Source organism: Panthera leo, chromosome C2, assembly GCF_018350215.1.
Source record: "Panthera leo isolate Ple1 chromosome C2, P.leo_Ple1_pat1.1, whole genome shotgun sequence".
Classification (NCBI taxonomy): Eukaryota; Metazoa; Chordata; class Mammalia; order Carnivora; family Felidae; genus Panthera; species Panthera leo.
Window position 1 is genome coordinate 145253353 of NC_056687.1, and position 15939 is coordinate 145269291.

Genomic DNA, 15939 nt, shown 5'->3' on the forward strand with positions numbered 1-15939 from the left:
ATATTTGGAATGGAGAAAGATTCATCTTGTTTTCCTAACCCCAAATATCATCTGATTTGGGGAAGTTGTGATTAAGCAGTAAATAAAATGCTCTCTTTGTTTTTATTTTTATTTATGAAAATTGTAGATTATTAAGCTTAAAGAGTCATAAAATTGATTCATTCTTCAGATGTTCTATAAAATCACGCCTATGTGGAACCATTGGACCATTTGATAAATGAATAATAACCTATTTGTTTCCTGCACTTTCTAATGAGTCAGATTGGTTTCCTGTACTTTCTTGTCATACCATGACCAGCTACATAATTTGTAGGACCCAGGGAAAGATAAAAATGCAGGACCCCTAATTAGAAAGTCACTAAGAATTTCAAGATGGTGCCAGCAGAGTTTTAAACCAAGTATAGGCTTCTTCTAAATTTTTGGCTCTGTCGTTCTGTACTCATCTCATACCTGGGAAGTCATTGTTGCTTGGTAGGTAGAGATTTGCCATGTGTATCAATACAGAAAAATGTGCCTCCATCCCATGCCTCATAGGAATGTATGTCAGAAAAGATCTTTTTTTTTTTTTAATTTTGAATCGGAAAATAATTATAGCCCCCCATTGGAACATGCTCCTGATACTATCTAGAATTCTTTAACCTGAAAATTCAGATGTTCTGTCTGCATCTCTGAGCTTATCTCTGAGAGTTTGGTGTCCTCACACCCCTGGAACCTTCCACTCAGGCACAGTGTTCTGTTTACCTCACCTCCTCTAAAAGGACGCAGGGTCAGGTGAGCCCCCTGCCCTCATGACTTCTCTAAGGGCCCTTTTGGCGTTCTGTGCCCACTTCTCAGTGTTTCCCTGGTTTCTGGAATTCCTCTCACGTTTGAATTCCTGTAACTATAATAATTGTATAACTTATTTGGCATTTGCTTGTATATTTTTTTCCTTATCTTGTTTCCTCTGCGTGTAATATGCTCCTGAAAACACACAGAAAATTTAGGGGTAGGAAAGTTTTATAACTTGAGCTAAAGGGCTCCATTTGAAGAAAGCTCATATGAATAATAGCATAAAATCCAAAATTATACTTTGCCTTTTAGACAAATTTCACACATTTCATACACATCTTTCATATGTGTGTGATCTGCTTTTCAAATTTGTATTTGCCTCTAGTGTACTGTTTGGGGGATTTAATTTGCTTTAATCAGAACCAGCCCTTTAATTTTTATCTTCCCCATCCACTGTCATAAAATAATAAAGCCCAACTATAGTTAATTATTTAGAAAATGTTGCCAATCCGAGTCTACTTAGGATAGGGCAACCCTGCCAATATTGACATTAGGATGTTGATAGAGTTCAAAATGCTCATTCATTAGCTTGCAAGTGAGATGGCAAAATTTGGCCCCAGAAACCTAGTTTAGGGATAGTGAGATCTAGTAGGAGAAAATAGAGGATTTTCCAAAATTCAAAATGAAGGAAGTTCAGGACCTGAAGTTTACGTGTTTATGTTCTCCTCTCACATTCCGGGCACCTAATGATTCCCTTTTGTACCTTCACCCAGTGCATTTTCAATAAAAGCGTCAGAGATGCTGATTTTACCACCGTATTAATCATCGCTCTACACTGCAGGCGGTGGAAATACAGCACATGTCGTCAACTCGTTTTGTGGAGTCCTCAGCACAATTGCTTAGTAGCTGCAGTTCAGCTTCGGTGTTAGACAAGCCTTAGTTAAAATCTCAACTCTGCCCCTTATTGGCAAGGTAGTTCATCTGTGTAAGCCTCGGAGCCTTCTCTGTGAAGAACCAAAAGACCTACCTTTCAGGTTTGCTAACTCAGACATTCCATAGATATTTACAGCACTTTCAATTGTCAGACGGTGTTCTGTGGGTTACATAAGATACTGCCTCAGTATTACCTCTGGGAGAGAACTCTGCACAGAGCCATCCACCGAGGCAACTTTCAGTGCAGTAAATCATAGTCTCAGCAATGGCGAGTTTGTGATACTCTGTCACCTAATCATGGCGGTCATGGTGACCCTTCCGGTAGAATCCTCAAATCAAGCTTTTCCACGGCTTGCCTATTTTCCTTTTCATTTTTATGTACTCTTCTGGAACATGCACAACTGTATGAAAGTACATGATCTCCTGTTTACCTCTTTTTCCAGAATGGAGTCTACTGAAAAATGTGAAGTGGTAATTCAACATTTTAATGGAAAATATCTGAAAACACCACCAGGCATCCCAGGTAAGAAATACCATTAAGTAATCATGCAATTGTGTCTAGGCTTATTGTTATTGTTAGAAGGAGTACATGGTAAAGCCCTTGGTTGGTCACTGGAAAGGAAAGGTTGCTTTGGTAACTGTGTGTTTTTTAATAGTATGTAGCAACTCCTCTTCTCAAAACTACCAAAGCCTTCTTGGTGTTTCTTCTCTGGCCTTTCTTTGGAATCTCTGCTGATGATTGCCTACAGTGAATTAGGAGAAAAACACAGCAAATCATAGTGTAAAATGCACTTCAAGTGAAGGCAGTTTGGGACTCCTGTCATTCATGTGGGTATCTTGATTTCTATTTTATAATGTATCTCAACAGTGATAGTCACCGTGGAGTACACAGACTGATGCCAGTATCCAGACATTTCCTACCAGTTCATCACAAGAAGGGTAGAGAAAGGGAGAGTAAGCATTTAGAAACTTTTGTAACAATTTGACATTGCCATGAAATCTGAATGCATAATCTCATATTTAAAAACATATCAAGTTACTGACATTTTGAATTTTTTTTTTAATTGTCCCTTCATCAGAGGTAGTTTGAGAAGCACCAATCTTGACTCTGCCAGGGCATTTCACATTGGCCATGGCAAAATTCTTAAGCTTTTATGTACATCGTAAGATGATATAAATTTATGCTTTAAAAGATTACACTCAGCATAAAGAATTGAATACATCCTATGTGTTAGGACTTAAGCTAGCAATGCCTCAACCTGATATTAATCAGCCAGCAGTATATATGGCAAGTGTTTAATAACAAGTAAGTAAATTTAAAAATATATCTTACTCATGCATAAAAATATTAGAGATTGAACATAGGGATAAAAAGAAAGAATTATAATAAGTAGATAAAGAAATGTCTGAATAATGCATATTGGTCTATTGGTTTGCTCTTTTGTTTTTGGTGATTCTCAGGGGGGAAATGTGACCTCTTCAGTCTTATAATAGTTTCCTTTTGATTTTTTTATGCTGGGCTTCTGTAATGTTTGCTATGTAATGTATTCACTATTTAAAACCCATGGTTAGAGAGTTCAGGGGTTGAACATTTCAGTTCCTTAAAATGTATCGAGGTTACACGGAAGAGGAAATCTGAACAAAAAGAGAAATATTTTTGTAGAGGGATGCGAGTCAGGGTTCGTTTGGGGAGGGTGTTGGGAAAGGAGAAAGGCCCTTCAGACACTCACTTAGATAATCTGGAAAATCCAAAGTCGCATCTCCTGGTTAATCAGAGAGTGCACACACAGCTAGCTAAGCCTGTGGCTCGATCTGGTTAGCTTCCATGCATAACGTTCCCTTGAGAACCAACTGCATTATGATCCAATTGGAGACATATGGTGTTGTTAAGAAAAGAGTTAGCAGTTTTCATCTCAGCATGTAAGCTGCCCTTGCATTTGAGGAGAAATACTTTCTTTTTTTTCCTTTTAGCATAAAAGGCAATTTAAGACACTACTCAGACCCATCATTGAATAAAGGGGTTGCATTGTTAGCAGATTCTCCCCTTATTTATCCACTTTACCCAACAGATGCCTATCTATAAGGAGGCATTTAAACTAAGTATGAATTAGATGGTTATATAAAATTAAGAATAAGCAAATTATGTAGAAATTATTGTTGACTCAAGTTTTATCACATCTCAGGGTTTTTTTTTGTTTTTTAGATTTCTTCATTTTCAGAAAAAGACATTGAAATCCTTCTTGACTTGATTGATTTGAAACTGTATTATTTGGTTTTCCCCATAGAACATAGCTGACTAATAGAATTTAATGATACAGACAAAGAAAGTCACTATAAATCCCCCAATGTCTGGGCATCCTTCCTGAATACGCAGGCTGTGATATCAACCTGTCTAATATCATAGCTACACCCAATGGAAACATTGTGAATAGCAAGAACTTGGTTATGAGTTTCTCACTCACTTTTATCTCATGGGAACACAAGAGGCAAAATAATTGTGCTCAGTTATAAAACTCTTAAAGATACAAGTTTATGCTTCTGAGATTTGTACTCCATGTAATAGAATTAGATATATGACATTAATCATCATTAGTACTTGAATTTCATTATTTATGCATTGGGAGTCAAACAAAGTTTAATAAAAGTTTCAAACACTAACAGAAGATACTTCATCTTTCGTATTTAAGTTTGATATGGAATAAAATAAGACATAATGCAAAATGTGGGTATTAAGTCCAGGAGTAAAATGCCCTCATTGGGTCATTTATTAAGTCAAACTCGGTAAAATCAAACATGAGTGTATGCTGTTTGCCTTTATTGGTCCTCACTGCTTATTTGTTGTGGATGATTGAAGTGTTATTTTCAAAAACTCATATCTTCATCCAATTTTCTATTCCATCTTGAAGACTGCAAGTGGGATGTCACTATGAACCCTGATATCAAATTGGAAATGATTCCTTTGATATTGTCAAAAGAAATGACCACTTGCCTAACTTTTTAAATCCTAACATAGCTTTAGAGAGACTGTCCTTGCTTGTGGGTGTACTAATTAAAACCACCTATAAGTGATCTGACCCACCTGCAACTAAAGTAGAATTCACAAAATTAGAAAAATCTCAGTGTTCTACATTATCAAGATTTGGTATCTTTGAATTTAAAAGTTTGTGGTTTTATGGAACCCACATTGATGATTTCAATGTAAGGCTTTAAGGATGTGTGATTGATGGCCCCACAATGATCCAATAATCACCTGAGATTCTCAGGCCCTAAGAAAGCTATAGAAAGGATTGCATGTTAAGTCAATCATCCTATACTAGACCCCTGCTTTTATCTTACTGTAAACAAATAGAAAACAATTGGTACCAAATTTGTATTCTTTACTTCTCTGTTTAGGAATGACTTGGGGAAATGTCTACATGTCACTGGGCAAATACTGTGCCATATTGGTTTCTGTTACCCTTGACGATGATTTCTCTTAAAGGAGATACAAAGTTAATCATTTTCCTGAGATGATCCTCTAGTTTCCAAATCCCCTACTGGGTCATTTCTATAAGAGATTAAGAAACAAATCCAATTCAACCCAAAACTCTGGCATTGCTCTGACTTTCAAATTCTAAAAACATTAGGGATATTCGCAAGGACATATAACATTGACCACATTTATGTTGCTGCTTCCATTTTGATTTGTCAGTCTAGAAACAGTTTATTCATTAACTATGATTTATGATAGTATTTAATTTTGATTCCTGCTGACAGATTATGTGAGTTGGAAGGAAACTGCAGTTATCTTCTTTTGGGTCATGCTTTCTCTCTCTGGGCTCCTCCGTTTTGTTCATAAAAAGATCTAATTTAAATGAATACATCACGGATCGTTGATGCATATGAGAGCCTTCAACCAGTTCTGTTCACTTTGGATTATGACATTGTCTCCAGATTTTGGTTACCTGGATCAATGAAGCAAACTATGCATGCCAAAAATCAAGTTATTTAAATTCTGGTATATACAGTACAGGAAATTAACAAAGATCACGTGGCTGCATTGCTACTAGCGGGTAGGAAGGAGAGGCCAGCGTCGATCATGTAGCCATCTGCAGAAAGTGAGCATCTAGTATTTTTTCCTTCCCCTAGAGGGAAAAGAAAACACAGTGTTCCATAAATGTTGCATGTCCTACATATCGATCTTGATGTTTTCTGGACAAAATGAAGGATCATTAGTTGCTTGCCTGCCTAACCCCAGACGTTTCTTTGTCCCATAATGAATTGCATAGCAACATTGTGCAGGCCCAAAGCATTTCATTTTCAAACCTCTGGCAAAAGCAAAGGGTAAGTTCCCAGACACTTCAGGGATCTGTAGGGCACAAACTTGAAAGATTCACTTCCAAAGAGCCCCCGGAGCAGAGTGATGCACCATGTGGAAAGGCTTCCACATGTAAGGACATGTATTGATGAATGGAACACGCAGGCTAGTTTGTAGAAAAATAAATCATGTTTTGCTCTCAAACTAGACTTTTGCCTGTAAGCACATGTTCCTATCAGTGGAGCAGCCTTTGCAGAAGAAAATGGAATAATCCACTTTTGGTATGATTTTCTTACTCTTTACATGATCATTTCTAGCCCCAATTGAACTTCAAGAAGTAGGGAAAGGTAGAGAGAGAGCTCACCATATTTTGAGATGTTTTTAATTGTAACAAAGCTTGTGACCAGCAGAAATTTAGACAACCACATGAATGACAGAGGAATCGTATTTTTCTAATAAATAAAAGTGCCTTATGGATGCTCTGACATAAATTTTACTATTTTGTGTTTATGTAAATGAAAAATGTGTATGTTTGTGGATGTATATGTATGTTTCAAGGGAGCATGTGAGGAAAAATACTTAAGGTCTGGTTAATTGTTTTTTAAAGAACATGAAAATAAATGCCATTTGTTTACATTTAAAATTTCCCCAAAGTAAAATCTTAGCAATGTATTTAAGTGAAATTTATATTCACCTAAAGACGTGATACAAAATTCTGAATAGTTGAGCAATAGTATACACATTTTGATCAGAGGATGTTGCAGACCCTTACGATCAGTGTTTCCTCAGTGATACCAGTCTCTTAAGCACCAATGTAACAAATATGGTAGTTGTGTAAAAGGCAAAAAATAGAAAAGTATTGTGGTATCCACTTTAGCAAAAATATATTTTTATGGTTTTACTTGGTTGAAGCATTGCCTACCTCTGAGCTTTTCATCTTTGTGAAACCAAAACATCATTGGCATGATAAACTGTGCAAATACTGCAATCCCCAACTGGGTGTCAGTTTAGATTTCTCATTAATAAGAGGATGTTTGCCATATTCAGAAGCTACTTTCTGGGAAGCCTCTCATTTATAATGTTAGGGATACCTTCTTGATTATTTCTAGGTACCAAATACATAGTTGCCTCAGGATGAAACACTGTTGGAGTATTATTAGTGAACTTTGCAGAGTAGCCTGACCATGACATCGTCAGTAGAGTCTTAGAATCTGTATGAATTCTTTGATGTAGACTTGGTCAATCATTTCTCAACCTTCCTATGGAGCCACATTTGATACTGTGAAAGTTTGAGTTGGTTACTGATTAGATAAGGGAGAAAGTAAGCAAAGATGATTAAATTGCTAAATGTGGGAAATGAGAAGCCTGACAGGGAAGGTAAAGGGTTCATCTTCAGAAGGTTAGAAAGGATTGCAATGGCTAGTGTGCCCCATGCTCACCTCTTCCCCCCCATGTGATTACAGCTGCAAATGAAGCGGGCAGCCTCTGTTCACCCTGGAAGCATTCCATCTCGAGCGTCTACTGAATCTCTCCATCTTTCTACCTCAGGGCAATATCTATAAAAGCTCACCCAACGCAGCATAGGTTTTCTGCAAACTTTGGGAGAGTTTTCACTTCTGGGGACAACCCTCAATTAATGAGCTATGGGAGTCAGTGATTAAGATCGAGCCTCTCATCCTTTGGAGGGACTATTCTGAGTCACATTCTGCGAGATTCCTTAGGGGGTTGTCCACAGTGGTAACACAAGCTCAGTGAGACGTCTTTTATTGGCTTTTCATTCTTCTCTGCCTTTCTTTTCCCTTTGTATTATATCTTCTTCCTGGCGTCAGCTCCCAATTAAACTACAACCCTGTCCCAAGCTCTGATTTGGGAAAAGTCAAATTAAGGTAGGTGTTCCCAGAATTGTGATGGGGAACTGTATTTTGATTTAAAATTTCTGACCATTGGGGTACCTGGGTGACCCAGTTGGTTAAGCATCCGACTCTTGGTTTCAGGTCAGGATCTCACAGTACATGAGTTTGAGCCCTACATTGGGGCTCTGTGCTGACAGCTTGGAACCTGCTTGGGATTTCTCTCTCTCCCTCTCTCTGCCCCTGACCCACTTGCTCTCTTTGCCTCCATAAAAAAACAAAAACAAAAAACAAACAAATTAAAAAAAAAAAAATTCTGACCGTAGAAGAAAGTAGACAGGCTAAAGTGGTAAAGGGAATTCGATAGACAAAATACGTTGTTTTAGTGACTTTTTTTTTAACAGCAGCACTTATGTACCACATACTTAGGATGATAAGATGAATAGTAGTAGATACATGGTACTCCGGGATTCAGTTAAACAAGAGAAGGATGGAAGAAGGTGAGGACAAAATGCCACCAGTGACACAGTGACATGGCTGACCTTAAAATAACTGAGGATGGGAAGAGGTGGATGGTGGCTGAAATTGTGGAGACAATGGAAGACTAGACAACAGTCAAAATGCCAGCAAAGTGGAGGTGGGATGCAAGCATAGAAAATTAGGGCCACAGAGAAAGGAACCTGCAAGGTTTGGGTCCTGGATGAATGTGGAGTGGTAGGCATTGATAATGAGGTCCAGTGTGAGGATGGCTGTAGCTGGCGTAAGGGAAACAGAGATGTCTTTAGCTGGACAATTGGAGGTTTCAGATTAGAATGTTGGAAGTCTTCAGCAACACTGGAGATCCCCTTACTTAACTTTCCTTGACTTTCTCTGAAGTTCTAATCTGCCCTGGAGCAGGTGGGAAAGTGTGAGCAGTGCTGAGGTAATTTTTTGTCTATTTATTTCATTCTGAGTTGGTTACACTGGGGTTTGTTGTTGTTGTTGTTCGTTTTTGTTTTTCTATTTTTGCTGCTTCAAGAGCTATTGCTCAACTCAGTGTAGATTCTTGGTAAATGTTCTTTGGTGTTGATGTACAATTCCATGAATTGAATGACCCTCACGCTTGTATTCATTTTGACGAACTTCCTGAGGGTGTAGGGTTGATACACAGCTTCTGTGCATCATCAAACTTGGAGGAAAACATTGAGATAAATCTTCGAATCTTGTCTTAATTGTTAGCAAAGTTTTCTGTGACACATGTATATCGAAATATACAGAGAGAATACTAAATATTCATGAGAAAAGGAAGCTTACTTGGAAAAAGACTCTAGTCACTTTTTGAAAAGCCTTTTCTTTTTTTTTTTCCAAGACTGCTTTTTAAGGTATTATCTTGACAGTCTAAATGTTTTTTCTTTGAAGAACTCATTGACTCTTGGACAGCACAATGATTAATTCTGTGTTCTCACATGGCAAATGGTCCTGCCTAACTTATACTGAAGTTAGGTCTAGTTCTGAACTTCGTGCCACTGGATCTAGTTAAGCACTATTCCCATGCTGTCCTTTTGTTGCCTTTTTCTTTTTTCTCTTTTTCACATAAAAAAAAGTGAATATCTTGAGAATAAACAGACAATCTTATTCTATGCTGACATAATGTTGCTTTTCCCTGCCCAGAGGAAGTACGACATTGGCTTATTAGTCCTACTATAATGCAATATTGAAAAATCTATTGTGTTTAATCAGTACAATATGGTCAATATGCTTTGCTGGCCATGTATTTTCCATAATTACGTATAAGCACCAAAAGTGCTAGCAGAGTGTGTCTGAAGTTGCCACTTGGCTCCAGAATCTGATTTTTTAAAGCAACTGTAATTTCATGGAATAGAGAGGAAGAATGAAGAGGTTTTCTATGCATCTCCAGAGTCACAAACCATCTCCATCTCTTATTTCTAAAATAATCCATTCAGGTCTTCCAAATTTCTGAACTAAAGATTTCACAGTAAAAACTTAAAAAATAAATTGCAAAACCTAAATTTTATTTCAACGATGATGTTGGGCTTTGCCTTTTGTCAGCATCACTAATGAGCGTTAAACCATTTAGTGTCTGTCCGAATGAGTTCTATTAGCAAGCAGAAGGGTTGAGTGGCCTACGGCCAATTAAGACACAAGCCATAGAAATGAAGCTCTGAATAATTAAGTGCATTTCTAAATCTAGAATCTCATTTAATAGGATTGATTTCAAAGTGCATTTTAGCCAAATTTGGATAAATGGATGGTATCCTGAATTAAATACTTGCCACTCTGTCCCAGTAACCGTCAAGAAGCCTACCATGCACACAGCTCATTATTTATGACCTAATATTTACAATGAAAAGTCTGCAAAATTTAAGAAAATGCTTTAAGAGGAATATACATGAAGACATTCATTAGGCAAGATCTGAACCAGCCATCATTTGTTTACCTTACAACTATTTTCTCTGATTTCTTACCTCTTTAAGCCTGGGAATGATGAATCAATTCATTTATTATTATTTTAGTTATTTTTCAGTACAGTAAAAAACCCCTTCATAGGAAACTGGCATGCTTGTGATCATTTTTTTTAAGACTTCATATATTTCAAAGGCACATCTGTCCCATTAGATTATACATTTTTCTAAGAAAGGACTTTGATGTTTATCTTTCCCTTTACCCTTAAACAATTAGCCTATCAAGTCTTTCAATGCAAGGATTGCACCTTGCTATTTATGTTTCAAGCGTCTAACCAATGCCTGTCACAGAAGAGTACTAATAAGTATTTGTTAAATAAGTAAATAACTGCTTGGGGTAGACAAAATAATGCTCCCTCTCCCCCAAATATCTCTGTTTATTCCTCACTACCTGTTAATACGTTAGGTTCCATGGCAAAGAAGAATTAAGGCTGCATTTGGAATTAAGCTTGCTGATAAACTGACCTTAAAGCAGGGAAATTATTCTGTATTATTTAAGGTGGACCCTATATAATGACAAGGGTCCTTAAGAACGGCAGTGAGAGGCAGAAGAAGGGATCAGAGTCATGTGGTCTGAGAAGGCCCTGACCCACCATTGGTGGCCTTGAAGATGGAAATGTGGGCAGTCTCTGGAAGCTGAAACAGGCAAGGAATTGGATTCTCCCCTAAAGCTTCCATAGAGGGACTCAGCCCTATTCACATCCTGATTGCAGCCCAGTGGGGTCTGTGTAGGACTTGTGACCTACAGAACTCTAAGATAGTAAATTTGTGTTGTTTTATGCCCCTAAGTTTTTTGTTAGTTTGCTACTGCAACTGAAAACTAATACACTAATGCAGAAGTTCTTTCAACTGAATATCACCACACTCTTTCTAAATTACATTACTAAACAGCCTCTGGAGAACTTTCTTAGTTTCTCCTATTTTTCATCTTCTTTGAATCATTTGGGTTGTGTGTATGTTAAACAGAGGGGGAAAAATCTATCTTGTTAATTATTTTGACTTTACAGTTTCTTTGTACTTTCTCATCAGGATATATAAAATGGATGACTGTTGGACATCTTAAAAGAGAGTCTTTGGGGGTGGGTGCTTAGATCTCAGAGCACATTATTTTTGACTCAAAGAAATCACGTGTTAATTCACACTATCTGGTTCCATAAAATATGCCAAGAAAACTATACCACTTGTAAATCTAAATTCATGCAAATGTGTATCTCTTAGGTTTCAACCTTAATACTTGCTTTCAATTGTTCCTACTATTGAAGGATTTTTTTAAATGTTTATTTACCTTTGAGAGAGTGAGAGACAGAGTGTGAACAAGGGACCGGCAGAGAGAGAGAGGGAGGCACAGAATCCAAGCAGGCTCCAGGCTCTGAGCTGTCAGCACAGAGCCCGACGTGGGGCTTGAACCCATGAACCACAAGATCACGACCCGAGCTGAAGTCAGATGCCTAACCACCTGAGCCACCCAGGCACCCCATGCTATTGAAATATTATTATGGCTTAGAAGAGATCATAGAGGTTGTATAGCAGATATCAGCTGTAAGTTTTAGATGATTATATCTAAAGCATAGATGATGTTCCTACTCCCAACTTACTGCCCACAAAATAAAGGGTATCCTGAAGCTCTTAATTCTTGAGTCCCATCTGAAAACTTAGTTTGGAGACACAAATAAAAATCTAGGGAGGTAACTGGATTCTTATTATCAGTTAACAAAGATACATAGATAATTCTTACTACTTAAGGTGTTAAAAAAAACTTTCAGTGACTTTACAAAAAATGTATTTCTCAGCTAAAGGTGTACTGCAACCCTGAAGCAGGTCAGGAGGCTGTTAGTGTGAAAACATAGCCTTTTCCTCGTGAACTGAGAGTGGGACTTATTTGGGACCAGAAGTTTTATTAAACAGCTACACTAGTTGAGTCACTGAAATGCCCGAAAGTAAATAGAATCCACAGTCGAAGTTAATTTCTTGCTGTTTGTTATTAGAGCAGGTGTTAGCACTCCCAGGGTGCTTGCCTGATGGCCTTCAGCCAGCACCCTATTGTCCTTGTAGGTAGACTGGCTTTTGGTTGCAGCAGCCTATCTGCCTATCAAAAAGAGAGTCAGAAGTGCCTAGGAAGTTACATTCCCGTGGTTAGGCAGCCCTTAAACAATGTGTGACTGGTGTTGGGGTATCTATACCCCGGTTCTTTTGCTCCTGGTGAGAACACCAGAGTATGACATACACTATCTCCAAAGTCTCCTTGGCTTTCTGGAAGATGAATGCACTAGACACACTCCAAGTGAGATAGCAGTTATTGATGGGTAACAGGCTTCTCTGGGAAAAGCATGGACAGGTTGACTACTGATGAAACATTTGCAAGGGTAGATAGAATTGCAATCCCATGTCCTGTGAGTGAGTAGACCACTGGTTGGTAGGATGGCTTGGCTAATCGTATGTCTTGATAAAGGTCCATTCAAAAGAATCAAAATTGTACCAGTATATAAGATAATGAGGTTTTCATACAAAAGCTCTTAAAGTACACAAGCATTAAAGCCAAATATTGAAACTAACCTATTTTATGTGCAGTCACTTTAAGATGACATGGTTGGTTTGAGCCAAACAGTGGTTCAGACTATGGGGTTCCTGAGATCCTTACTGGTGGTCTGCAAGGTCAAAATATTTCCATAATCCTGACACATTATTTCCCTTTTCACTCGGATTCTTTCATGAGTATAGAGTGGAGTTTCCTAGAAGTTACGTGATGTGTGATATGATTGAATGAAGAAGCAGATATGAGAGTTCAGCTGTCTTCTATTAAACCTGACATTACAGGGATTTGCAAAAATATGAACCCAGTCAACACTTATTTTTATTTCATTTTTGATTTTTTAAAAATAAAAATGTGTCACCTATCATATGGTGGGTTTATTGCTATTTTAACTAGATTTTTAAAATGGCAAATATCAATAGATATAACCTGTGTCAACAGAAGCTCTTTGAGGTCCGCAGTAATTTTTAAGAGCGTAAGGAGGTCCTGAGACAAAAACAAATAAACAAACAGACACAACTTTGATTGCCACGGATATAAAGCAGAAATTCAGAATCAAGCCCTTTTATCTTCTCGGAATTAGAAAAGATTAAGGAAAATAACCAGGGTAAAGGTGAAGTTTAAAATGTCCTCTCATCTTGGGGCGACTGCATGGCTCAGTCGGTTGAGCGTCTGACTTCAGCTCAGGTCATGATCTCGCAGCTTGTGAGTTTGAGTCCCGCGTTAGGCTGTGTGCTGACAGCTCTGAGCCTGGAGCCTGCTTCGGATTCTGGGTCTCCCTCTGTCTCTACCCCTCCCTCCCCTGCTTGCACTCTGTCTCTCTCTCTCTCTCTCTCTCTCTCAAAGTAAATAAACATTAAAAAAATTTTTTTAAATAAATAAAATGTCCTCTCATCTTTCTGAACTTACTTTGCAAACCTGGATGTGTTCTAGACAGCTGTTTTAAGTGGAGGAATTAAAAAATAATGATTTACACTACTGGTTTTATTTTGTTTTGTTTTTAAGTTTATTTATTTATTTTGAGACAAAGAGAGAGCGCCTGCAAGAGGGAGATCAGTGCTGAGCCCTGACGTGATCTCACGCCACAGGAGATCATGACCTGAGCCGAAATCAAGTCAATAGCTTAACCAACTTAGTCACCCAGGTGCCCCTACACTACTGTTTTCTGAAAACAAGCATGCGGATTACTTGAACTGTGGTGAATGTTTGTTTCGGTGGGGGTCTTTTGAGATACAGAGTCATTGGTTATTCTTCTGAACACTTACATGACCATCTTATTAGCAAAGAGTGTGTAGTTTGACAGACTATGTGAATGTTTTATTGAAACTGTGTATACGCAGCATGTGTGTTACGCTGAGATTGCGGAAGTGTAACTGTAATTTGTGAGTGGTGTGTGAGTCTACCAGAATTTAGGAAGAGTTTAAGGCTAATGTCTAAGAGCCACAAGGCTAACCACAGATAGGACATGGGAGCTCTCATCATAAGAGCTGTTCTGTGTCATTTCTTTTGCTCACTGCTAATTTCATTCAGCGCTCATCTCATGGCTGGACCGCACCACGGAGTTCTGTGTGGGATGCATCTCGGATATAGGCTTCCAGGTTTGCTAGTTGTAATAAGTAATAATACTAATATAGTAATAGTTATGATACTGTGAACACTAACATGTAACTTATTGAACACTATGTACTATTAGCGTTCACAGAAAGTCTTAATTTGTTTTTCAGAAATGATAAAGTCTCTGATTAGGTAGTCCCTAGATCATGATTTCTGTAATCTTAACCTAGTACGAAAGACCTCTAAGAAAAGCGCCCTCTAGACATCCTTCATAACTTGTTATGATTTTAAGCCAACATATCCATGTAATAGATGACAAAATTTAAGGTAAAATTTCTCCTGTGATTGGTTTTGAAAAGACATAATTTGATATTTGCTTATACCCCTCGACAGCCTCTTCATTTCTCTCAACTCAAGGAAAGTGTTTTACGTCTTTGCTGGGTCTATACACTGTTAAAGAACAACCCCCATCCAGCTTGGGCTTTGCTTTCTATGAGAGCCTCATGGCCGGGATACTCTTCTTCCTCTGAATTTAAGTGGTGAGAGAACGTGTACCATCGAGAATACCATCTTGTCCTATGGAGACTGATGGGTTTGGTTAGAGTTTGGCTCTCTTTACCTGTTGACCTGGAGCAAGTTATGTAGCCTTTTGTCAAGTTCCTCGTGGAACCTACTGTTTGCATTCGATGTTTATAGTGCCTCCTTTACAAAAGTGTTACCAGGATTAACTTTGTAAAGCTCTACAGAAGTTCTGGCAGGAAGTGGGAGACATTACTGCTGTTAGTAGCACCTGTTAGCATCATGAAAATCAATTCATCAAAATCTATTCTCTAGGCTGGAAATAACATTTAAATGTGGAAGTCTATGAACGATAGTCATGGATGGGCATTACCTGGTACATGGACTATATAAAGTATACCTCCCTTTTTGCTAGGTAAAGACCACCCTCAAGTCTTACACCATTTGCCCACAGCTGCCATATTTCAGCCTCGAATGGGATCCATTTAATGAAAAATGTCCAGCTTGGAGCTCCATAGTTTTCTGGGATGACTGGAAAGAATATAGTATAGCAACAGATATATACTTACTTGAAATTTGCTCTAGTGACTCCCAGATCCATAAACACTTGTCACACTTCTGATAGGACCAACATGGTCTTGTTAACGCAGAGAGTCTTTACTTTAGGTAAAAGGACTGCAAAAACATGTATAATCACAAACCTCTTATAATGATTTCTTGGTATATCTTTGTACCTCCAGTTTACAGGGCCTAGAATTTCCTTTCTCTCCCCTCATTTCCCAAAGAAATCCTGCTAACCACTGAATATAATTTTCATGCAGATTTTCCTAATTTCTAACCCTCCCAACTCCTCACCCCCACTCTTAACTCTCAGGACATCACATCAAATTGCTTTCTCCTACAGTAGTTGTCCATTTGTGATATGTAGTCTTTTATGGAAGTCACTGTATACTTACCTTGCCCCACTGGATGGCAGAATTATGCTTTTTTTAATCCCTGTGTCTCTTCCGATGCCTGGCATTTGAA

General features: G+C 38.1%; 1 protein-coding gene across 8 annotated transcripts in view; it reads left to right on the forward strand.

The window, feature by feature from the left end:
- Positions 1–15939, forward strand: part of RBMS3 (RNA binding motif single stranded interacting protein 3) — a 702269-nt gene that overhangs the window by 451069 nt on the left and 235261 nt on the right. For all 8 annotated transcript variants that reach the window (XM_042955148.1, XM_042955152.1, XM_042955154.1 and 5 more), the window contains exon 6: positions 2145–2224. In XM_042955148.1, the coding sequence (XP_042811082.1) occupies positions 2145–2224 (80 nt within the window). The remainder of the gene's footprint in view (positions 1–2144; positions 2225–15939) is intronic.